General features: G+C 39.9%; 1 protein-coding gene across 8 annotated transcripts in view; it reads right to left on the bottom strand.

Annotated features, from left to right (window-relative positions):
- BTRC (beta-transducin repeat containing E3 ubiquitin protein ligase) overlaps positions 1–26,824 on the bottom strand; it is a 112,967-nt gene that overhangs the window by 53,642 nt on the left and 32,501 nt on the right. For 6 of the 8 annotated variants that reach the window (XM_057380024.1, XM_057380057.1, XM_057380066.1 and 3 more), the window contains one exon: positions 11,046–11,123. The exons of the other annotated variants lie outside the window; for them this stretch is intronic. In XM_057380024.1, the coding sequence (XP_057236007.1) occupies positions 11,046–11,123 (78 nt within the window). The remainder of the gene's footprint in view (positions 1–11,045; positions 11,124–26,824) is intronic. 8 annotated transcript variants of the gene reach the window in all.

Here is a 26,824-nt window from a genome sequence, read left to right as displayed (position 1 = left end):
CCCCCTTTTGCCCCTCTGCCAGAGGCCTGACTCTGTACAAGATGTTGTCAGCAGCAACACAAAAACCAGCAGAGGAACACATGGCAAAGGATGTCAGAGGCAAGAATGCGAAGAGATTAAAAGGGGGTTATGCTGAGTGATAGGATATGTGTCCACAAAGCCACTGTTTCCMGGAGGCCACAGCTCAGGTAAGCACCAACTGATGGAATCTGAGTGCTCTTAATCAGTTTATAACATTCACCTAAGTTGTTATGATCCTCATGAAACACTCCTTACWGACCACCATGGGAAACAGGTCTACTGGCTCAGGTGGGTCTGTACAGGAGTAGCATACTACAGACATTCTAGGAGAAATTTAGGAAATCACAGTGTTTTCACCTTACCTATTTATACAGACCCTCTAAAGTTCACCATGAAATAGAAACTAAAGAGAACAGATACCCTATCTTCTCCATCACTTTAGCAGTTCATGTTTTATTTCTCAGTGAGCTCTCTAACCAGAAAACAACGAGTGACAGACAGGAATGCAGAATATTCTGGCTCCAGCAGTTCCCCTTACATGTCACAACATTGGTATCTGCTTTGACTAGCTGCCAGCAAGCAATTTCTGACTCTGAATCCAGAAGGAGAAACTGAAAAATTCAAACACATGAATTCTTTCAAGGTGCTGTGCAGACGAACAAAGTGCATCTTTCAGCAGGAAAGGCTCAGATTCAAACTGGATTAAGCCACAAGCAAGCAGAAGTCTGATTGCCTCTTGCAAATATTTGCCAACATCATAAAACCATCACCCTGGTATGCACATAACTTTCTCCTCAGAAGAAAGATCAGAATGGTATAAACTATTATAAATTGGGGCTTAGATATAGCAGCCGAACTGATAGACAAAAAGTTGACACCATCTGCTTTGCATTGATATTCAGACAATACCATGCAAACTTCATTTTACAGGCATGGTATTAGCTAAATTCAACCAGATTGTGAAGGTGAAAAACCATGAAGAGTCAGATTCTTTGTTTGGTTTTTACATTTGTGTCATTTAACCCATTTATTGTAAATCTGTGAATTCTTTCATTTGCAATTTAATTTCTAGAATTCCAGATGTAGTATTTCTGCACAACTTGTCTGYTACACACTGTAAATCTTATGAGGAGCCCTGACCTGAGGAAAGCTACTCCTAACTTCACTTTGCAGATCAAAACCTCAGCCACAAAAACATTTACTGAAAAGCAACAAGGAAATCTGTGGCTCTGTGAACTGAACCATGAACTCAGATCTTGTCAGTCTTTTTCCTCCCAAGACAGGTATGCACAAAGCTTGGTTGCATGCCAGCTTTTTAAAAGCTGGGCTTACAACAGGCTTCCTCTCACATTTACAAATGGGAAAGAGTACACAATCTAAATACAAAATTTGAATTACTAAATGCTGAACCTACAGATGCCAGCATTTTCTGAAGGAAGCTCACTATACACTATTCAAAAGTTATGTGCATGTCAGAACACAGATACAAATAATTATTCCAGTGTATTGCTTAATTTTTATTWCTTTCATCCACACATTACATCTCAGTACAGCACCAACTGAATTTCCAGCATAACTTGTTCATCAAATCCCACAATATTAGGACTACTGACATTTGACGGAACTAGTATAGTATAAATTTAAGGAAGATAAAATGAAAACACTTCTTCACACAGCTGGCAGTGAACTTCTGGAGCTTGCTGCCCCAAGACATCGTGCAGAAAAACAACATCAGAAGAGGAAAAAGGRACTAAAACTCATGGACAGCAATTTCATAGATAATCGGCACAGATATCCCCCATACATCCCTAGTGCAACAGCAGTAGATGCTCCAGGAACAGGAGGGCAACAGAGTTCCAAAAGAGGCCAGACTTGTTTGCTCTCATTCAACAGCACTTTYCACTGACAGTGCTGGAGTGGACGGGCAGACTTTGGGTCTGACTGACCTGGGCACTCCCATGCTACCCATACCTCTCTGCCCTTTGACAACATACCAAGGAATTCCTCCTTCCCAACCTTTTCAGCCACAGAAGGAGAGAAGAATGTGCTTCTACTCTGAGAGCCAACTTCTACACAGCAATTTTATTACATAAGGATTTATGTATGTGCCACATTACCAGATGACCATTTAGTCCTTCAGCAGCTCTTTGTTTCTCAATAGAAGTAAAAGGGAAAAAGAGAAAATTAAAAGGAGTAAATATTATGGATTCAACATATCAGGATACATATTTGAGCATAAAACAAAGAGCTCTTTAGTTCAACATACATTACTGTCTTTGCAAAGTTACAAAGTTCTTATTTTTACATTCTCACAGAAGAATGCCTTATTAGCCTTCTGGGATAAATAAAGAGGGCAAGGAAGATTCACATGCATGTTCTACAATATGCTTTAAAGGGCTGAAAGCAAAACACAGAAAACCTAGCTCTCCCTTGAAGTCCAGGGGAAAAAGAGGTAATGTCACTCTACTYAATAGGYCTCWATGGAAATGTATTGACAATGTTACRAAGAAGCTGCACCTGTCTCATGAGGCCAAGTCATAAGAAACTTGAAGAATATATTTGTCAAGGCAGTACTATATGGTAGTCTCCTAATGCTTTTTTTGCTGGCAGCCGTTACTGGCTACTGAGAGACATAAAATGGCTGCTGGACATGGAGATTTGGTTTCATCTGATATTGTTTGTACACTAAGTTGCTACTGAATAGATCCAGTGAATAGACCAGTGAATTCTGAAAGCAGAGGTAATGTCATATCATCAAGTAATAATGTGGAGCCCTTCATGTTAGGTGAAATATTTGATGGTGTCTTATTCTATACTGCAACATACAAGTACCTCCTTTAATTTGTTCCAATGCCCATGGGAACATTGACTTACCCAGAAWAAAAGCAGGAAAATCAAAGCCAAAATCAAAGCTTCAGAAAAAAGAAATCTCTCRAGTTCACCTTTAAAGTTTGACCCTTCCACATATCTCATCTAATCTGCACCAGAASTGTCCAAGTTTCTCTTCACCTTTCATCAAAATAAGAGGTTTCTTCATCAAGTAAAAGTATTCTGAAATGATACCCTGGTTCAATGCCACCGGCAGATAGCTTTGCGTTGGAGTGCTTTAATATGTTTTTATATTGCATATAAAGCATGCAAACATAAACCAGTTTGTTGAAAACTACCCTCTTTGTGGAAGCTGGCTGTAATTCTGAACAAGTTTTCAATTTTCGCACTGCTGCTAGGGTAAAACATTTTAAAGAGTTTAATTTTTACAGTGGCTTCAATGACACGAGATTATCTAACAAAGTAATGGTTAATCAATAGAGGGTTTAGTTGTCAGGTGAAACATATAACACACTAAAAGGGATTGATTGCAAGACTCCTCCTTATTTACTGGGAGGTATATATTTAAAATGACACAAACTTGTTACCAAGCTGCATTCCTTTAACCTTGCACAAGCAGTTTGAGAAGAGTGTTAAGCAGTCCTATAGCCAAACAAGCTCTAAWGAAAGAAAAAAGGAAACCTATAAATATATGGGAGCACCAAATCATGTCAGAAGCAGGGGAACCACAAAGCTGTATTCACTGTCAGCCAAAGGCTTAAAATGCCACAGAGGCACTAGACTATGGTTCACTAAAGATAGAGCTGTATCTGATCTCATTCCGTAAGTGTCTTTGGTTACATTTTTCTTTTTAAAGAAAGTATGATCCTGCTCTTTGACACAAACACATAAACATTTCTACCCTTGCCTGTGCAGAGCTGGATGAATTSTGAGCACCAACCTGAAGCCTTGAATCCCAGGCAGAACTCCATATGTGTGCAGCTTTTCTGCCAACTGAAACCCATTTCTTTGACCATTCATTCCAAGAATCCCCAGTCCCTAAGCAAAGCTCCACTTTTTAATAGAAGCTGCAACCCAGGAGTTCAATAAGATTTCCCCCCTCTATAGTTAGTAATTACATGATTTATCAGAGAAAGGTAGCACTAATAAAAACACAGCAAAAAGACAAAACCCATACCCTCCCTTCAAGTCATTTTCAGGGAAAAGATTATTAAACTGTTCTTTTTGAACAAGGGCTTTTGTAGCTAAGCACAAATTGCCAAACGGTTAGAAAAAAAGTTATTAGACTCCGAAGAATTCAGCAGAAGTGGGAAGTTATATAAACAAATCACTCCAGCAGATTTGGAAAGATCGCTTTCATCTTATTTAGAGTCTTAGGAGAGTTGCATTAATTACCCTTTAAAGGTCTTTCACATGGACTATTTAAAATAAATGCAATTTATTTATTTATTTCAAATGAGGTGCTTCTTGAGAAAGAATTAAGTAATCTTAACAAATTTAAAAACGTTTTCATAAACAGGTAATTAAAAAGAAGATTAGAATTAAGTCAAGCTGTAAGACATTACCYAGGATCTGCCTCGACTATTTTCTTAAGATGAAATTTTTGTTATCCCTAGCCCAGCCTTGGGAAGGATAGTCTCCATAGAAGTTGTAAGACAAAATAAAGACTAACCAAACAAAAAACTAGATCATTTACAGGATTTTCCCTAAAGCACAGTTTGTCATATTGCAATTACACCTTGCCGACTGTGAAAGCCAGAGTCCTTAATATTGCCACTAGAGGGAAGACGTGTCTTAACACATGGCAATGGTAGTTGGSGAGTGGGTTTTCTTGAGCAATTACCATAACAAAGCTCCCTTGGCTGTGTGTACCTTCTAATTACCCAGTACAATTAAAATGTCTTACCTAAAACAAACATGAAAAAAAAGGCCCCTAAAACAAAAAACCTCAAGACTATGGAAACAAAAAGCTTTAGTCCAATATGCTTGTTATCTGAAATTACATTAAAGATGAAGATCTTTTTTTAACACATCCATCAATGCACAAGGGGGGGAACACAAAAAGGAGTATGCCACAATGCCCAACACCACGGCGTTGTTCAGCGACGTAAAAGCATTAAAACAAACAAACAAAGAGCAAGGCAAACTAGATCTCTTGTTAAAGAAAAGGAAAAAAAAAAAAAAGGAAATGTCGTGGTATTTAGCCATCTGGTAGCTGCTTGAAAACAAATTGTCCTCAAAAGAGCAGAAATACAGTATGTCTTCTCGCAGTTCACTGGCTTATGAATCAGACTACTTTTTCTACTCTTTTTTTTTTTTTTTTAAATACAAGCATGCTAATGTTAGGCTTCTGTGCTGCTGCTTTCACTTCCCTCTTGTCCCACTGTGCAGACATAACCACAGCCATCCCAATCAGCCCCAGTTATTCTAACTCGGATACATTACTGGCAGTCTTTCGGGATACATCTTGTTGGGTCCATTGTTCAAAATCCCCTAGGATTTTTTCTTCCCTAACAGCTACTTGCTGATTTTTAAACCCTTAAATCTTTCATTTTATAAGGCACATCATTAAGGGAAGATGGCAGCCAAGTGATTTTTCTTTCCATTGACAATTTGTGACATTTTTCCAGCAGCGTGCAAGGTGTTGAAAACCTGGCAGCTGTTACCTCCCGGGATGAAGATCCTTTTTTATCCTCCCTTGACAGTTTAACTCAATGGGTCAGCACCTTTAAAGACTGCAAAGTACCACTGAAGTGGATGGAAGCTTGAATTACTGCTCCCTCCCTAATCAATGTAAACCCTCACTGCAGGTGAAACTCTTCATCTATAGAGGTGCATGGGGGAGGAAAATGTAATGCCCTGAGCCAGATGGTTTTCATCTTGTTTTTTAAAGAAGAAAGGAACAAGCTAACAAGGGGACAGCTACTTTTGTTAGCTTCTTGGCCTCTCTCATGGCTTTGGATCCCCAGGGTTCCAGCCACACAAGAGAAAGAATACAGAAAAACATAAACACTTAAAGAAATATAACTAGGGGGCTGGCAACACGCTGCTTTCAAAGAGCTGGGAGCCCTGTTCAGCGCTTTATTTATCACTGCCCACGTTCTTCGGATGGTAAGTGGACATGGACACAAAGGGCAGGGGGGAGCAGACAACACTTGCAATTTACTCAATTACAGAGGAATGCAGCAATGCGGCGGGGTGACAGATTCCTATTAGCACTAATGCTGAAAGAGCCCAGTGGCCTTTCCGCCACAAGGCAGCATTCCCATTGTAACTTCGACTCCAGCACATCCCGCCTTGGCTAGCTTTTTAACATGCATTAAGTGTCACAAAGGAATAGAAATTATTTTGTTGTTGTTTGAGAATAACGAGAAAAAAAAATTAAAAGAAAGAATAATCTTTCAAGTTAGACTGAGGGTGTACTTCTAGCAATTTCAGGGGCCTTTTCAATCAGCAGCTCCCTACTAGCAAGCATTAATTGTGTAAAAGATGAGGTAACCAGGATACCTTTACACACAAGGACTGCCCTACCTGGGCATCTCTCCATCAGAAGACAAATTTGAATTGCAGCATCTTCCCAAAGAAATAGAGGAATCCAAATGATCCTCTCTTTCTCCCCATCAAGCAATTTCCCTCACCAGTCAAAAAGAGGGCTTCAATTTTGCATGGCAAAAACACTTTTGCAGAGGAGAAATATGCGTGGACAGGAGTCCTAAGCACCAAGAAAAGGCTGCCAGTGGAAAGCAAAATACTAACAGTAGCTAGTTCTTGTTTTCCCTTTGCTCTRCTTTCTTCAGCTGCCTTCTGCTTCTCACAATCTTCTTGAGTATTGGCTTTAAACTCTTAAGATCAGATTGTGCCTATTTTAACTTTGAAATAGCACCCAGAGCATGTTTTAGGTGCTACATGTAATTTTAGAAAATTATCTCAAATCTGTAGAAGTGAATTGAGGTAATATTCTGTGCCAAAACCATAAGGGGGAGAATTCTTGAAAATGCTACAGGGCTTGTCTGAATGGGGTAACAGACAGGGATTTTTTCCCCCGGACTTCCATCTGGAAGCTTGCAGAAAGACAGCAGAGTCCAATGTGAGGTTTGCAGGAGGTACACTGTGGCAGCCTCACTGCTGCCAGCTTTTCCCCACAAGGCACCTTCGCCCACAGATGAACCACAGCAGCAAAAGGCACTTCATTATTGTGGCACTGAAGAGAAGGGAGGGAGGGTTTTAAACAACCTGCATTGTGCCCGTCTTCTTTAAAAACCAGCGGGGTAATCAAGTTCAGGGCAGCCCTGGACAGCTGCCCTGTGACCTATTCATGTTGACCTCCACTATTCATCACTTTCCTTAGCACTATGAGTGCAAGCTCCCGGGGAGTGACCACCACAATAGACAGATACGAGCCAACAATAATACGGTTCCTGCAAAAAAAACAGATGGCACTGCAATAAATTTACAAATCTGCATTCATGGCTCTGTTAAAAACACCCAGAAGCTAAAAGGCTGGAGGGGCCCCCAGAGAGCTTCCCCTTCCCAGTTTCTAAAGGCCAGCTCTCTCCCCAAGACTATTGAGCTCATGTTCTTCATAAATGAAGGATGGAGACGTAGCCCTTAAAATAACAAATGGCTGACCTAATCAATCTAGTGTTTGGGTCTAACACTAAATGATAGGCACTGAGAACTAATTATGTTTTTTGGCAAGGAAGTTGAATTAAAATGGAAACACACAGGTTAAAAACGCACTGAAGCATTTGCGAGTCCCTTTGAAAGGGCAGCATACACACACACACACGCTCACATGCAGGGCTTGAAACAGGAACCTGATTCAATAACTCATGCATTTATTTTTAAAATGAATCAGATTAGTCCCATGTGTGACCTGCCGGTCCATCTGTATGAGCTGGACTTAATGGGCACTCTTCTCACGCTTACTTCAGTTTGAAGTATGAGAGAGATAAATTTAGTTTAATTTTCAACAGATCAAGCTATCCATTTTCCAAATGGACCATCTGGATCAGCCTATTAAAATTAATTTATAACTTTGCAGTGTGAAAATTCGTTTGTTAGCTTAAATAAAGTTGCCAAAAACTTTTGCCACTTATCATTGTTTTTTCTGGTCTGTTTTCATACTATGATTTTCACTTTATCCCTTCAAAATTTAATTTTGTCAGATCAAGCACTCAACAAAAACTGAACGTCTGCATCCATATTGCAAAGTCTGTCACAGATTAGATCTTTTCACTGTTCCAGCTAATAGTAGCAAATTCATAGCCTTTTTCTGCTTCCCGGTACTAATCTCCACATCTCTTCTACCTTGCTGCCCCAACATGCACCCAACAGTGGCTGTGCCKTCCACTTCCAGCAATTCAAGGACAAGCCCCACTTGTTGAGACTTCTGAAGACACCCCTCTCCATAAACCATTTTAATCAACAGCAAAATGACATTTCTCCTTTTAAGAGTTCCACAGCACTGAGCAATGGGTATCTTCAGCCCCTGCATGCAACTTCAGATGCTTAAGTAAGYATTACACTTCCTCAATACCTCCACCTTCTGGTATGCCTGTTCCACAAACCCACCTGAGAAAACATTTATGGCTAAGGCTGCATAACAGCACTGCAAACAAGGCAAAAAAAGAAAATGCACCTTTACTTTAACTTGTTAGCAGCTGAACATGTCAAGACATCATACTTCCCCTGAAGTGGTCTGATGCATCTCATTAATTTTCCAAGACTAATCAAAAAGYACTAAATATGTGAATACTTTCACTGGAAAGACAAATAAACAGACTTCTGACCACATACACTCAATCTCTCTGTGCATGTRGGTCCATGTTCCCCAATGATGGAGTATTAGATAAACAGAAAATACTAAACTGTTCACACAATATTTACCAAGTTAGTATCTTTCCACTAAAATGGAAAGCATTTTTTTTTGTGTATTACTGCTTTGACAGCATTTGCAGGTCACATACTTTTTGTTCTATAAGTATGGATAGATGTTAGACATGGCAGCCACTCTGCATACCTTCCTACAGGAGATACAGATCTTTCCAGGAAGTATAATCATTGATTGTGAGTATTTAGGCACATGGCTAAATCTGTGTCAGACTTCAGAAACGAGAGCTGGAAAACTCCCCACTGCTCCTGTCCACTGCTAATAGAGAAGAGGAGCAATCTGAGCTTTCAATATGCTCAGGCAGCTTTATTTATGTCTATGTAAGGAACCGAAATTTCTTCCATAATAGACAAAAAATCATGGACAACCACCTCSTATGATCTAGCACTTGCTTTAAGACTGAGACTACATCTTGAATGTATCTACAAAGACCGCTCTCAACACAAAAGGCCCCAGACAGCAATCMGATAACCCAAGCATCTATCACTGTAGAGAATGGACACAAAGATGGAGATTGATATCAATCTCAACAATATTATGCAACACAGCTAACCATCTTTAATGTAAACAATGTCCATTGAATTATTTCCAATACTTGGGACACTTAAAGTGTTTTTTTAGTTGTATTCCTGGTATCTACTCGATTACGATGAATTGTGGGCCTGTGGGAAAAGACAGCTTTCCCTGAACATTAAGAATACTTCTGCAGATTGTAATATAACAGAAGGGAAACRCAACCTTGTCATCTGTAAGAGAAGAGACAGAAACTATACCTTCCTCATCTATATAATACAGCTTGTAAATATCTGTTTCCTCAGTCAATAACCATGAGGAAGGACTCAGCAAGTAAATCATGATCCTTTTTAATTAACATCACTTACTATGAATCTTGTCTTGGAGAAGAGACATATACCTCTTCTTGCTGAACCTAAAGGCTTGCCATCAATGATATAACTCTTAAAATTAAAAACCCCTGATTTTCTGGCATGGTGGGGACCTTGTTTCCTATCCTGGGGATTCACAGTAGGAGCCTAGTAGCCTGGCCCTCTTCATCCAGCTCGTTTGTTGTTGAATACCAGAAACAGTTTAAATTTCATCTAACASATGTAATCAATTCTGCAAGGTAATCTTTCTCAGCTATAAATGGGACCTCAGCCATTAYGCCAGCATATTGCCTCATGTCTAAAAGACGTACATGGACATCTGTTAGATGGACCTGTCTTAGCCACATGCATGTAGTCCTTCACATGACACCTCTTCCCACTAAATCAAACACTCCTAATACAATGCATTATTAAAACACACAAAAAAAAAAAAACCCCAAACAAACCATGCAAACCAACAACTCTGAGCACAAGTGGACTGTATCAAAAAGATACTTCTCCCTTTACTATGGTTCTGACCCACAACTTCTCCTGGAAGGAGCAGATGTGGGGCAGGGTTGTGCCATCCTATTCATCTGCCTGATGCAGAAGGAACTGTAACAATTCCTCAGCAGTTGCAATGTGTGGCCTGGGGTATTCAACTTAAGTCACATTCACCAATGGTTTCATTCTGATACACCAGACAGCAACCTCAGGCAGCTAAGGCATGGACATAATTTTGCTTTTGCTGCCTGAAGGTTGCAGTGGGGACAAAAATCAAGGTGCAAATGGACTGGAAATCACTAAACCCAACTTAAATTTCCCAGAAAGCACATGCCAGATTCCCTTTGTTGGCCAAGGGGATTAAAAAAAGGAATTATTTTCAATTGGTAAGAAATKTGCTTTTCTATTTATAAAGGACAAAGAAATAATGTTTTATTAGACCATCCTTTCTCCTTTTTACCCATTAGTAATTTATATGAATGTAAAAGAAACAAGAATAGGTCATTTTTCAGGTTATTAACCTGGGTATCACCTCCAAGAAAATTTATCTCCAAGGGCAATAAAAAGCTTAATTGTTGTAGAACATTTTGAGAGTCTTGATCTGAAGCAAGGCAAAACGTACTACAAACAAGACAGGAACAATTACAAAAGAAAAGGCTGAAGAGAGCTTGATGAACACCAAATGGAGAAAGGTAAAACTAGAGTCACAGCTGACCGAACTATACTGAAGCACATATTTCTTCAGAGTCATCAAACTCCCATGAAAGCTAAATCTCTGTGTCTGATTTTCCTGGGTACAATGTGATTTGCTCAGATTTCAAAGAAGAAAAGGAAAGATTTCCATGAGCACAAGCCAGACTTCAGCTTCCAAAAGCATTTAAGGATTCAAATAGCTAGAAAGTTTTATTGCATTTTTAAAGAKACTGATCACATACCTGTCTAAGTGAATTCTTCTCAGGAATGATCTTCCTAGGGGGCTCATCATTATTACAGTCTTCTCTCTCAGAGGAATTCTGTGAAAGAAAGTAAGCTTTAATTCAGTTCTTATCCCTAATATTACTCTGAGGAGAAAAGAAACAGTATGTTTCCTGCACAGGCTGTAGTATTTCACACATGCACATACTGGAGGCTAACTTAGACTTTTATGCCAAACAGCTTGTTATGGCAGAGAAAGAATTTCTCCTCCTCAACACAACAATGCACCACTGTGCAGGTATCTACAGAAGAAGCCCACGCTTCAGGGATTTATTCTGAAACTACCAATAACAGTCACTTTGAAAAGCTGAAATGGTGGTTGAAACAGCATGGCAACACTGGAGCTCCCGAACAATCCAAAATAACCATTTAAAACATTTAAACATTTAAAACAGTGGAACCTGTTGAAAACAAGAGGTTGTCAATGGGTGCTACTGTTGTTCTCTGCATCCCTATGTTTTTAATCTGCCTAAGAATTATTAATTGCACCAAGTCTGCTTGGCTGCCTAAAATCATAGAGAAATTATGATGGATTCTTGTATAAGAGGTGGTCAGGACATCCTTCTAAAAGAACCCCAAACATTGTGTAGGTAATGTATAATAATACAGCTATGTTTTTCTTTCCTCCCCCCAACTCCATATAGATTTGCAATTTGTAGAAAGACTGATGCTCCAAAATGTAAGCTGCCACCTCAAAAAAAAAAGATCAAAAAGACAAAGAAAGTGGATGACAAATACATGGGCTTTTCCAGCATGAGTAAAAAATATAACCAGGAAACTTACRTCCTGCTAATGTCATAATTAAATCTAATTATTACTCGGTTTGAAGACAARCTATAGTCGTGTCAGGACATGAACAGTCTCTTGCAAATGGTTAAAAAGTACTGGATACAACAGGGAGAATCCTGACCTCACTGCCAAAGTCAGCTACGCTGGAAGACAGCGTTCCTTCGCACAGGTTCACTTACTGCATTGGAGGAGAAATGGCATCCAGCTTTGGGGGAATCCCACACACACATCTAAAATCAGTTTGATYACCACAGTATTCATAGCCTTAGGCCACATTCCCACACATTCAGTAGTGAGCAACTAAACAGGTTTTAAAGAGATGCAGAAAAACTGCCTAGGGAGAGCTCTGCCAGAAAAGGGTGGTTTTCCAGTTACTTGCAGACAAGCTCAGGACTGTGTCTATTACAGCGGAAGTTTGCATTCCGTACCTGTCCCCCAAATAACCTGTCCTTTGCTGAGCATGGCTCTGCCTGGTTTCTCACAGAGACAGCTCCCAGSCCAACACCTCAGGAGCCAGAAGTGGCATCTGTTGGCAGAGGAGGAGCGGGGCCCTGCGAGCAGTGGCAGCACAGGGCCAGCAGCAGGCACGGCGGCTGCGGGAAGCTGTCAGCAGAGCCGTGCCCACTGCAATGCTGCGTGATCCGGCAGCGCCAGGACAGCGCGGACTCGCTGCTCTGGGCAATGGGGAGGAAAGGCACAGCCAGGAGACAGCACAGGGGCAGAAGCTGTTTGCTGAAAAATGGCAGAGAAGGGCTGGAGGGAGAGGAACACAACAGTAAAACCCCATTTGGGATGTCATAAACCGGTCACAAGTAAATCAACGCTTGCAGATCAACTAGTGATTTTGAATTTTTTTTTTACATAAGATATAGAACTTGTAAGGCACCATGGCATCTGGGATGCTGTAACCAGGGTGTTATAATGGAAATCAATCCTAAACAGGAATGATAAATTGCTGTAGGAGGTCAGCTTTTAAAAGTTTTTGTATGAAATCTCAGTCAGGACCAAATTATTACATTAAATCCCACTTTAAAATAACTGTGAKCATAAAGACATACAACCTGGGATTGCATATATACAAAAAGGAAGGCCAGACATTAAAGCTGTTCTTTTCTGCTCATGAAATTTAGTTTAGTAAGTGGTTCATTCAAGTTAATATTTTAATACTTGTGCTTTGGGAAAAAAATAAAAGGCCAAGACTGAAAACCGTAAGAACCTGTGCTGAGTTACTACAGATTTCCAAGAAATGCATTTTGTTGTGGCAGCAGGGTGAAGGAGGTATTTACTACCTCTGGATGCATTTTCAACAGCCACCCCCTTCCCTACAATAAATGTTGGAATGATTTCCCTTTCCAAATAATCTCTCTACAGTAGTGAAATCTTGCATTCTTCTTACCCTTCCAAGCCACTAAGGATCCTCCCTCACAAAAACATCAAAAAGCAGGAACTGCTGGTGAACTGTCAGCCCTTATTTTGAAATTTCTAGTTACTGCAAAGCATCAAGTTATCTACTTTTTCTTTAAGCCGAGCATCTAATTTTAAGAGCAAGCAGAGAACCATTTTGCATTCATTATCTTTATAGGTGGCAAGGCTAAGAGGTTGGCTGAACAAAGACCAGACAAAGACTGCCAAGTGCATATGGTGGTTCACAGCTTGGCGTCTCACCATTCTACAGCACCAACACAGCAGCTCCGATAGCAGACTATTAAAGAGGAGCGCTGCTCGTGCACTTTTGTCGGCAGCAAGTTACGCTTGGTGAAGACAGAATGACTGGAAAGCATTACACTTAAGAAAAAGCACAGATGTTTATAACTCCCGCTCATTTCTCAGGAAAAGGAAACCTATCAATCCAGGTGTAGGTACAGGACCCCGSATATTTCAGGACTAACTGTGGCTGCATGGAAGTGAATTTCACTTGACAGGGCAACACTTAGCCATGGCCAAGGGAAGAGCATAATGTAATCGACTGAAACGGTACATCTATATATTTCTCCCTGCTGAACAAGGTGGGAGGAGGGATAAACATGTGCGAGGTCAGAATAAGGTTTGTCTCAGCAGGACTCCAGCGATGCTCTCGGCCACAGGAGAGGCAGACAAAGGGAGGAACTGCTCTGAGCACCCTCTCGTGGTTACTGAAATGCACGTCCCGTGCACAGACCTGGAAAGAAGCATTTGGTATCCAGACGGTAAGTTGGGCGTACTCACTGGGAATATTAAAGATCTGCTGTARCTGTACTTCATACATGGTGGGGGAACGATGGAATTTGTTAGGGTGAAAGAAGCAAAGAAAACTAGTGCATACAAAAAGCAGAAAAGCCAAACAAATTCCCTTCCATCAGGGAAAATTTTTACTTCCTGCAGGCAGCCTTCCTCTGTAGACTAAAGCCAGTCTGGCCAAAAGTGTTTGTGCCTGCACGCAACGATCTCTCCTTTTGAAAAAATACAGGGAAAATTAGATGCTGAAATCTCCAAAGCACCCCCTCTTTCCACAGAGAGGTAAAACATCTCTTTTTTTGCCCAAGGTCACACAATGACAGTGGCAGTACGGAGAAGAGAAATCRGGAAACTCCAGYTCATAGTCCTTRTAACCTTGAAAATTTCTCTCTAACAGGAGATTCCTGCAAAGGGGCTCTGCCTTCCATAGCTCATTTTTCCTAAAATGGCTACTGCCTGTATGAGATCCTTTTAAACCTGATTTGCATTTAAAACTTCAGCCTGTAATTAACAGAATATAACTCCATGGCAGGTTGTCTTAAAGACCACTACGAAATTATTAGTATTTAACTCTCCCCATGAAGTCTCCTCCACCACTAAACACAACATGCTACAATGCATATGAAATCCCCAGACTGAAGTATTTGACAGGAGGTGACATGCAGTATTTTGTGTACAAGCCCAGCAAAACACTGCTGGGAATGAGATATAATACATGGAGAAATGCACTCCCAGGGACTACCAATTGGGCAGAGCTACCTTTAGTACTGCCTTGCTCGTCATGGTGGAAATCAAACCTTTGCCAACTGGGGGAGGCTTTCTTTGATGCTGTTCTGCCCTGCACTAATTATAAAAGAGTACAGACACTGCCTTTTTTCAAAGTGTGTRAAGGTGGGGGTGGGGGAGAAGCGTGTGTCTATGTGAAGAGCACAACTATTTTTTATGCTTTCAAATTCTTAATCCTGTTTGGAGCTGTCAGTGGGGGTTAATGGAAGCCTTGGATAGGAGAATTCCAATCTGGTTGGCAGATGGATAGGTTGGTTATAGCTGCATAACTATGTCTTGCCTGCAGGCACAATTCAGAACACTGTTAAAGCAATATAAAGTCTCTGTCAAGCTGAACCATTTGGATCAGTAGCAAGGAGAAATAATAATAAAAAAGGAGTTCATTTCTGGGCCTTGTGCGTTTATGCTAGTATGCAGAAACTGATTAATTGTCATCGTGTGCTGGTCTGCTATACCTCGGATTTCTACTTCTGGAGTAGATTTTGCATGCTAATATAATCATTCTCCCTCTTGAGACATTAGCAAATAATCAAATGAAAAACAGGATCATAATTTACTGAGATTCGGGCAATTCTCTATGCAAATTTGACTTGTTATTGCTGCTGCCTCGTTAATCTGAATGCCTTTGACAAACTCCTTTGATTTATGAACTCATGACAACTCCAATGTGTATATATTTTGCTAGATTGACATTATCATTAAGAGTGGGTGGACTGAGCTCACATGAATGGCTGATTTTATTCGCTGGTGTCTGCTGCTCAACAGCTGAGCATCTCCTTCTCACAAAGCCCCTAAGCACCAGGCTCTTCCCATCTACCCATCCATTCATCATCTCGATGTTAATTGGCCCAGGCTTTAAGCAAATTTTCAACACGATTTAAAGGCACGATGACACTGATTACTGACCCTCTGCCATACGGTGCCTATTGATTAACCTGACAGAGATGATGAGCTTGAGGGAAACTAGGTGTGTGCGGACCTCGGGGAGGGGAAAAAAAAATAATATATTGTTTATGCAGGCAAAACACTTGTCTTTATCCCAAAGGCCAGAATTTGTGCTGCACTGGCCCTTAAAACACGCTATGGCTTTAAACACCTGCATCCAATACAGAAAATGCTTGCTTGCTTGCTGTGGAAAAATGATTACAAATTTGATGTCATGTGCAGTCTGTATTTTAATCGAGTTCCCTGATAAATAGACCCCCTCAAGCCAATCAAGTCTCGCTCCAGCCATTGCGTGCGTATACATCAGTTCGAACAGAAGCATGGGCAGGGTGTGCTTTTACTGGTATCAGCAGATCCAACTGCATGTAGGAAATCTACTTGGGTATTTTAGGTCTCTAAGCAAATAATACAGAGGGAACACAGTGTGCAAACAGTTACAGTAGAGTAAATGTTTCAAGGGCAAACCGGATGCCAGACATAGCTRTCTCAGTATTTCTGCTGCCACGTTAAAATAGATGCTTTAGCACACACCAGTGAAATAGTGAATTTCTCCTTTTCCAGTGCAAACTGTTGATGCGACCTGAACCTTAAGCTCCTAAGTGCATTGAATGAACACAGCATTTTATCAGAAATTGAAAATAACTGACATCCTTTTTCATGTTCCTGAAAGTGTCCCTGTGCTGCACTTGGTCCTCCTCACCAAGGACAGAAGGGTACTCTCTCAGTCAAGAGGGAGCCACTGAATAAAGAGGTACATCAGCATTCTGTCTGCAGACTGGCGCTGTATGAAAGGAAAAGGAAGCAGAAGGCCTGTTTAACCCCTGCCCAGCCCTRGGTTAAGTCTGTCAGTCAGGGCACACTGTTCTTCTCTCCCAATTCAAGCCAGCAGCCTGCCAGAAGTCAGGACGATACTCTTGTTTGGAGGGGGGAATTTGTGAGAAAGAGGGTTTTGCTCCAAGATGCTGCAAAGTTAGCTGTCTTGCAGAAAACAGGACAAATAACATCATCAGGTAAAGGTATGGAGAAATTAGCTGTAATTGCTGACTGCTGATGTTAGAGTGGACTGAAAAGACAGAGATATGTGTGGAAATAAGTGCCAGTCTAAGACTAAAGGCACATAGAAGCCTTATGTTCCCTTTCCAATAACCTCTGTAAGTGATAGATGAGTCCGAGCCTATTGTTATCGTTAAGGGACTGTCAGCATCCTCATTTTATAAATGCTGTCTGTCAGTTTATAAATATCTCAGCCATTTCAAACAGTGCTAGGATGAATCCTGGCATAGCCAGTGTCAGCCTGAAGCAGTATTACTGTTTAAAAAAATAAGTGTYGAAAATGTACTAAAAACATGTAAGGATAGCTTCTTTTTTCTCCTATCATGAGGCCCAAAACATTCAAATTCACACTTATTTGGCAAGCCACTACAATATATAAAACCAATTCTTAGGACTGGTAATGTTCTTTGAGACAAACAAGTACGAAAGCTGCAAGTTTGAAGGCAATTCTCTGCTGTTCRGCAGATAAAACAAAAATGACAGCTGTAACACACAGGGAGATCCACAGCAATGAAAATGCAGAGATAAGTATCAGACCCCATTCCTCCTCGGCATTTGCGGCTCTGAACATTCACSGAGATTAGATCCTTTTAGAGAACACCATAAATTGCAATGTGTAGGCACAAGGGGGTGACTTCAGCCTGGAAGGAAGGCACTGACAAGTTACCCAGCTCTTACAAGTTTAAAGTTAAATGGTACTTTTGCAAGGGGCTTCAGCTGACCMTTAGAATGATCAAAGGAGAGGGCAGAGGATATGCAGTCTGCCTTGCACTGACTGACAGAGGAAAAGAAAAGAGAATAAACTAAACAGGCCTTCCAGTTCAGTGCCTGCTTTACAGAGCAACATGCACATGTCCATCCTATTTATTTATCTATTATCTTGTTAGCTGCCCAGAATCATGGTGGTTTTTTTTTTTTCTCCAATACGTTTATAAACATCCCAWGATAAAGACTTTACCCCAATCCAGAACATTACAGGTTGAATTTCATGGCTAAGCAGCTCAGGTACCTACTATAACTTAAATTCTTAAAACTGAAGCTCCGACAGCAGTGAAAATGGGGAAGTTCAACACTGTTCCTCTAATCAGACACATACACACATGTTCACACAAGTCTTAGTTTGGTCTGCGGCAATGGTTATCATCAGCTGTGTTAACAAAGTTGCAACAATCTTTTCTACAATTGAAAATCAGAACAAGATTCTGGTTTTCACATCTGTACAATGGATCCTTCATGTTTTTCTTTATTTTTCATTCAAATYAGTAATTGGAAGAATACACATTTTCAAAACAATGAGACTTGATAATGGAACTTCATAACATAAAAGTAAAGCTTCTTATGAAGTTCTTTAACTTAGTAATTATTGGTTGGTTATAAAGGGTTATTTAAGGGTATGGGAAGTCAGCATTACTAGAACAGCAAATTCAGTTTAGCATTAAAATACCAAAAACCAGCACAAGTATCAAAGATATGATGAGCAGATGCATTTTGAACAGCAAAAATCTAGTTGTAGTTAAAAACAACAACAAAAAATACCACCCTGAAATACAGATGTTGGGAACCAGTCACTTAGGGGAATTAAAAAAAGCGAGCTTCACTAAATCCACATTTTTCAAGAGGAAGAGAGAGAGAATATGGCTAATGAGAACAGGCTTTTTGTGTTTCCCAGGAAGCAGCCCTGCTTAACATTTCTGTTCTGTGAATTTAAGAGAGTCAGCAGTGGCAAATTTGTTTTTAATATTCAAGCTTTCAAGCCTTGCAAGCTAGTTGGCCAATGGCCCTTTCTATTCCAATGTTTGTTGGTGCCTTATTTACACACACATTACATCCGGAGAGCCTTTGAATATAATTTCACGTGGATTAAGGGAAGAACATTTGCTTCTGCTAATCAGGACATCTGGTTATTTTTGTAACTCACAGACATCTGCATTAGGCAGTTCGACTTCCCCATTCCTCATAACAAGGTTAGAGCTTAAGAAGCCTCAAGGACCTCTAGTTCAATTTTATTATTCGCATTTTCTCACAGCCGGGTCTGTTTTGGAATTTTCTTCCCTAAATAGCACAAATTGATCAGCACCTTCACAGGTATACATATGTTTTTATAGCTAGCACTTTCTATGYGTGTTTTTATAGCGTACATCTTGTACTTCAAGATTTTATAGTAGTTCAAAGCTATCTACATCTTTTTAGGAACAGAAAGCACATATTCTCAAAAAAGCATGGATGAAAACATCCAATTAACCTTACAATACACGTAATATGGGTATACWTCCAAATATTCAACCAGATCAGCTATGTAAGATTAGTATCAGGACTTGTTCTGAATCTTATTATCTCTGGGCTTTGTTTTGCCTCTTCCTAGTGACTTTCCCTTGTATATCTGCTCCTCACACTGAACAAAACAGTRCTCTTCCTTTCTTTTCTTCAGGACAACATTAATAATTTATCCGACCTTTTAAATTCATATTCAAATTCTTTTTTAAACAGCTTCAGCTGGGATTAAATATCTCTGCCAAACTGCAGAATTGTACCACACATACTTCAGGAAGAAGGATTTTGCATGCAACAGAAGACTTTTACAGAACAASTGAATCAATCTAGGCTTGGCTTTCACTTCTTTGCTGCTTTCACTTTGCTACATTCCTTCCACAAAAATTAATTTTCAACACTCATCCCAATACTAAAGTTTGAAATTATACACTCTTATTCTCAGTTCACAGTATTCTTCCCTCCCATGCCCATGAACTGTAGGCTTTTAACAGTGAYTTTGTATGCTGGAATAGGACGTTTTCTTGATTTCTTTCCCTTACATGTAAGACGGGGGGAAAGCATAAAGTCAGCTTTTACAGGCTTGGACTAGAAGCCAACATTCAAAATATATGTCAAAAACATATTTCTAGTACTAACAAGAGTTAGCAAGAGCAACGGATCCAGGGAGAGTTTTTAAAAACTTTTTATTTATTAAAATTCTCTAGATACAGTTTAACTTTCTTTGTACAATATTTATTACAGCTTCATCTGCATAGGAGCTGCAAGTGCTCTTAGAAACGGGTTGTAAAAGTGTCTAGTTTTGCTGTAGATTTCATGTCCTTCCTCAAGCATTATTTTCTAACTTTTTATAACTACTTCTCTCAAAGAACCAATGCCATCTCACTGGTCTGTCTATAAAACCYCTTCCCCTCTCATCCTTGGTCATCACCTACACTTATCATTTTCCTCCTTCCAAAACCTCTCATTCTGAGCTTTTCTGTCAAACAGACAAAAGGACCCCCACCTGTTATCACATCCCTTCCTCAGAGCCTGTGGCATTCTCACTGCCRAACACCTAAATCAACCACATCATCCTCATCTCACTGTACTGTTTTATGCTTTTCTTGTTGGTTTTTCCTTCCTATTTTTTATTGCAGGAAAGAAGAAAACAAGAGAAAATAAGATATAAAACAAGGGTGTGAAGCAGAATTTGTCTGTSCAAAGTAAGTATGACAGCATAGGGGAACAAAACCGAATTTTTGTGTCCCATACCTTGTTAACTTTTTAGACACAGTTTCTCCCCAAAACAGTTAATGAAAGCAGCTCTCCTGTTAAGAAATGACAACTTAGTGATCTCACTGCAGTGTTAGACTAATGTGAATTCACAGCAAACTGTCTATACCACCAAATGTGAAGGCACCCAGATCTTCAGCTTAAACAGTGTGAGCCAGGTGACCCCGTAGCCAAAGCTACTTGGTCCTCAATCTGGAACAGGTTCAAAGTACCTACAAGAGTCACCACGGAGCAGTTTGGATGACACAGCTCCACCTCCCCAATGTGCCTCACAGTAGTAATTAGTCCATACAGTCAGGCTTCAGTGCTTTTTCCAGCTTCCAAAGCTACATTTATTACAAGAAGCATCAATCACAGCACTGGACTATGAGGCAAATTTAGTTAGCTTCCAATACAGGGTGCGCTTACCTCCATACAGGGCTGTTGAAAAACCCTCATTGCTGATAGGAAAAAAAATGGTGTGATTGCTCAATCACATTAAACAAAAAAAAGGTATAATCTTCTAATAAAAGAATCAAAAGTTACACATCAGGCTCTGCACATTATTTGGCTAGCAAGCACTGTAGCCTTTTAACAGATGCCATCCAAGAAACAACCCCTTGGGTCCTTCTGATTTAGATGGAGCAAATTTAAATGTGGTAACACAACTGCTCCTCCTGCAACATTTAAATTTAATAGCTCACTATTTGGTTCAACTGATATAAAATAATTCCAACTCTGAAATGCCATTTTCTTGAACTAGAACAAGGAATTACTAAGTATTATTTTAAATTTTAYCATGCTGGGTAAGGAAGAAGAGTTGCACCTGCTTTGGAGACCATCAAATGGGGTGAGTAGCCAAGCAACGAAAGAAGGAAAGATAAAGATATACATAGGTGCTCACCTTCAGATACCTTGGGGCTGGCAAACRTTTTGTTCCTATAGGAAATTATACAGGTCTAGATCACCACCTACTGAGATCCAGTACTGCAGTTTTTTTGCTACAACATGAATGGCTTATTAAACCTACAGCATATCTGTTTTATTTAACTTCTTGGTAGAAAGGGGCCAGGAAAACAAAATGTACTTAAATGCTGAATTTTTTTTCCAGGCTGAATGCCTTTCATCCAGTAAGACATTCAAAGCAGTGACCCAGTAAATGGATTGAAAAAGCAATCTTCCGTCTCAGTGCCACATTATCATTCCTATTCAGTATTCTCGGTGAGATATCTCAATCAGCTGGATGTGTGTGTAAGTGACAGCGCAGCCCATTGCTGGGTTAATTAAACATTTGACTTTAACACCCTCCCCATCATTAAGCAAATAAAAACAGATAATTCAAACTGCACTTCATCCACGGGGTACACAACATACATGTCAAAATTAAGAGAGTCCAAGGCCCTCAGGGAGTTCTACTCGGGGAGGTAATCAGTTTAAATCTTATCTGGTTTATCAATTATTCTATTGATTAAAGCAGGGTGATTATACAAAACTCCCTCTTGCCACATGGGATACATGTCAGCAGAGCAGGACAACACACAGAGTCTCAAAAACGGTTTAAAGAAAATACAGACAGATGAATAACAGTCTATTAGTACATGCCAACAATCCATAGATGGAAAGCCTGATACTTCTTTTAAGCAAGTGAATTAAGTCCTTYCAAATTAGAGTGCCAATGCTTTCAYGTCATCTGCTTTAAAATCAGATCTATATGTTGAAAGGCCCACATTTCTTCATTTTAAACAGGTAATATTTCACCGGTATTTGAAATATGTTTCATTGATATGGTCCCAGAACATAACAAAGACAGCAAATAGCAGAAATTCCAGACTTTTAAAAGGCATTATACTTCTCTATCAATGACTCTGCGAAAGTGGATGGAAAGGGCACTCTCAGTATTTTCACTCTCCCACATACACATGGCATAGCCAGAAGTAGAAYGTTGTATTTTAACGACTTAAATGTGACAGATGATCTCAGACAAAAAAAGAATGTGCTTTGGAGTTCCAGAGGTTTTTTCTTTTGCAACCCACCAAAGTGAGATATTAGCAGCTGTGGGAGCTGCCATTGCCACATTCTCCTCATTTTCAACAAGCCCTCACAGAAAATCCCACCACAGTAGTCCTTATCACAACTCCCTTGCATACAGCCCCACCACACAAAGCAGTTCCAGTTCTCACTTTTTGTTTCCAGGTGAAGACCTCTTTTTCTTCAAAAGTCTGTTTGTGTCTTGAGTTTATGATCACAGTCCCCACAGTCACTATCTTCAGTAATATTTTGTTTCAAGTTTTATCTTAYCCTAAACTGGACTGTGCAAGCATTTGCCCCATGCATACAAAACAGGAACCTTTTAAAAACGAAACACTTCAGGTTAGTGCAAATGAGAGCTTGAATTTATTTTCAGAAGTTCCCTCAAAGCAATAATTAGCAGCAAAAGAAGGATCAGCTTTAAACTAGGGCCTTTTTTTTCTTTCCTATAGCATCTCCTACAATCCGTTTCATTTTGGTCATACCGGTAGCATAAACTATTTATTAGTGATCTCATCACATCTCAGCTCTTAACCAGGACACAGGSTATGAACCACAGCAGTCAAACCACTGACAAGCCGAAGAGCCCCAACACCTCACCAGCCAGTGCTGTTGGAGTTGCAGTCACAGGAWTTTTAGGCAATAAGGACAGCTAAAACGCAGGCCTGAGGTGTGTTCTTGCCCTTCACCTTCAGGAGGGGATTATGTGCCGCTCCACATTGGCATTGTGTGTGCATCCAACCCTACTTCAGCCTCTTCTTTGTGGATCTCTTTTTTTCKTTGGAAGCAAACTAGAAGCCTGCATTAGCATGCTGTATTTTGCKCTCACCACTAGAAATACTGAGGGTGCTATTTGTAATTGTATTCTTTTAAGAGGTTTGTTCTCTGCAGCTGTTTTCTGCTTGCAGTGTATTTTGTGTAATCAGCACATCATCATAAATACATTGGCTGTTCCCCCGAGGGAAGCTGTCACTGTTTAATTTACAGAACAACCTGGCCAATGTGAATTCTAACACTACAGCACTATGGCAAGAACTTACCACACTCGGAAAAACAGGTTTCTATGAATTTTTATATCAAGAGCTGGTCCCAGGACAATTTAGTTTCTAGAAATAGATTGATYTKAAAAGCACTTTATACACTGGATGGAATAGATTCTTTCCTGTTTACAGCTTCTTAAGGCAGCACCAAATTCACTCCCATATGATTTTAAAGGTGACAACCTCACCACAACTATCTTCATTTCTGACTTCTACCAAAAAAAGGCACTAGATGTAGGTGCGTTATCCTACATAACAATTTTGTGAGTCTGTGTGTTTGGGCTTTTTTAAATGCCCAAACACAACCACCACAACATCAACACGTTAAGTTTGTCTTCATTTGCACAAGGGAATGTACTGTGTTGCAAGGTCAAATGTTATTACCTACATCAAAGGGATGCTGCACAGTTTATTACTCTGAAGCTGTGATAGAAGAACAAGGTATAATCCTGAAAGAGTAGAGGCATAAGCAGCTTTATTAGSTGAATGAAGAGTTGCTTCCTTTGTTTGCGGGATATATGGTTGTATTTTGAGAGAATAAATCATMAGGATTTTTTTAGAAGATAGGCAAAAGGTGATGGCTGATGTCACKATATACAGATACAATTTAGAAAATGCCACAATGGTACCAAATTATATTGGCAGTCATTTAAAAATTGAATATTTGGGTGTGATCAATGAGTCACTTGGATATTTCATTCGCAATGGCTACTACAAACAGACTACCTGACTACTTAGAAAGAGAACCAAGAAGACTGACAACCTGATTTTTTTATACTTATACACACACACACACACACAYACATTTATATATGTAAGCATGTAGATAAAATGCTAGAGAGAAACAACTATAAACATCAATCAGAAAAATAGAATTTCCAAAGTATAAATTTCTTTAGAAATTCTCAAAAAGCACAAAAACCTGTTTCATATCTTTAACAAAAAATCTGCTTTTTATTTTGAGGACAGCTGGCTGTTAAGTAACTTTCAATGTAACTGAAGATTTCTAAAATTTCTGTGTATAGCAGCAATTTTGCTAATTCTTGGTGGTAATTAGAAGCCCTGTTTAACATCGYCAGACACAGGGCAATGATACCAATATCATAAAAAAAGAAGATATCATGCATATCCCAGAGCATTGGTTATGTAGTTTGACAAAGACAGTTTACTTAGTTTGCAGAGTATCCTGGCAAATAATTTTTGTTTATTTCAAATGTAGCAAAATATAAGAGACAACCATTAAAGCAAAACAAATACCATCTTATCTCTGATATGGTTTATGCTTATGAGAATCATCTACCAAACACAGATACAACTGAGTGAAAATAGCTGTGATTTTATAGAAAAGTGAGTCATCTGTTTATCTGTAGAAGAAAGAATACAGGAAAGAGACTTACACACCATGTAAGTAATAGCCGACAGAAAGCAGAGGAARTAAGAAGAAACCTACCGGACACACTGTAGCAAAGTATCTCTTTAAGCTATGAATTTTAACGTTTAGCAGGCACATTTCTATTGAGAGCGTTTAGGCTGGTTCCCTGAAATTTTGCTTGTGTTCATATAAATACTTTATCTCTAAGGAGAAATATTTCATTTTCTTCTCCCTGTACAGAATTATTCACATCTCTGCATATTTCCTATGAGTGACTGAATTCTAACATTGGCTTAAATTTAGATACTGGGTGAGAAARTATTTCATGACTTCCCCAAATTTGTGATAGAATTCCGTATTTGCATTTTGAAATTAAAATTTTTGGTGTTGTGCACAAACAGGTTCGACTTGATCTTGCGCCACTGGCTGCCTCTGAAGCCCTCACTGCCCGTGGAGCCATCAAATTCCAAGTGATACTGGAACGATTTACAGGGACTAAGCTGGATTTAAACGCACTGGCGCATCTGTGACTGGTGCGAGGGTGCTGCAGCGGGGTACCCTCAGTGCCTCCTTTCTCCATAGAAAGGGACAAAGATAAAGACTTCGGAGCAGCACGGAAGAGTCGCTGAAATGKTATTTAAGTATCAAACCCCTGCGGCTGCGGCGCTCGGAGCCCCGGGGCTGCAGTTCCGGGCGCGGCCGGGGGAGCGCAGCACAGTCCGCGCCATGGCCCGGCCCCCGCCCCGCGCCGCGCCCGCGCGGCAGCGCGCACACGCACAGCCCCATTCTAATTCAATTAGSACAGCCTGCAACTCCAGAAAAGAGTAATTCAATTAGTGCATTGTGGAGCTCCACAATACCTCCAAGCAGATGTTCGCAATCCTGAGGAAYCGGAGCTAGCTTTAAAGATACCTGTATGCCTCCAAAGCGGCGCTGCATATGCCGTTTGTCACTACGGCTTTACACACCTTCCTGACTCCTAACGAGGGAGGAAGGAAAACTCGGATGAGTATTCATTTTTTAAACTAAACAGCCAAATTAATGCTGATGTGCTAGAGACCTTGCCCTCACCTTAGAGGGAAGAGCACATTAGTAGTAACCTGACCATCACCACCCAGGCTGAAGGAGGGGACGCCTTTTAGCTAAAATGCAGTTTAAATTAATCAGTGTGCTGGGCACACTGGGGTGGAATTTCTCAGTGACAGCTACTATCACACTTCTTGATTAAGCACGTGGAACTTTTGAGTGGGTGCAGAATAAATTATGATTTCTATTACTAAATGTAATTACTAAACGTAATTACAAATTAGTGACATGCTACCAAAAAAGCCGCCAAATCTATCCTACCTGATCCCCCCCCAAAAAAATACAAAAAAAAACAACAACAACAAAAAAAAAAAAAAAAAAAAAAAAAAAAAAAAAAAAAAAAAAAAAAAAAAAAAACAAAAACAAAAAAAAAAAAAAAAAACAAACAAAAAATTCTTTCTAGTCCCCTTCATTTCTTTGCTATCTGAAAGGAGGAAAACATCTCTTGATGTGGCTTTTACCTGAGAGCTGAGATCTAGCAGCACACCCCGGCAACTCCCTGAATCTGCACAGGTTACACCACCAGCCAGACAAGCCACCAGAATTAAAGAGGAACAAATCCTAAATATGTCTAAGAAAGCTCTTCTGTAGTCACTGGGTACTTCCTGTATTTAAAGAAATCCTCAGCCAGGCTACCATCTTGGTCTTCCTACAGTGAAGCTCCCAAAAGTCTAACCTACAAATGGGGGGTGGAATCAAATGCAAAAATTAGGCAATTTGGCTTTGTTTCTGCTCCTTCYTGTATCACCTCTCATGCCTTTATAATTGCTCCTGCCAGGTGGTAAAATGAGGAAAAACAGAAGAAACTGCTGCTGAACACCACCAACAAGAAACTTTGCTTAAAAAACCAGGTGTCACATTGTGGCAGTTCAATATTTCATAGCCAATACAAGGAATGTGCAAC

The sequence above is a fragment of the Malurus melanocephalus genome, unplaced genomic scaffold (genome assembly GCF_030028575.1).
Source record: "Malurus melanocephalus ecotype Western Australia unplaced genomic scaffold, MMel_1.1 scaffold_12, whole genome shotgun sequence".
In the NCBI taxonomy this organism is placed as follows: Eukaryota; Metazoa; Chordata; class Aves; order Passeriformes; family Maluridae; genus Malurus; species Malurus melanocephalus.
The sequence above is the reverse complement of the archived record's forward strand: the minus strand, read 5'-3'. Positions and strand labels throughout refer to the sequence as shown.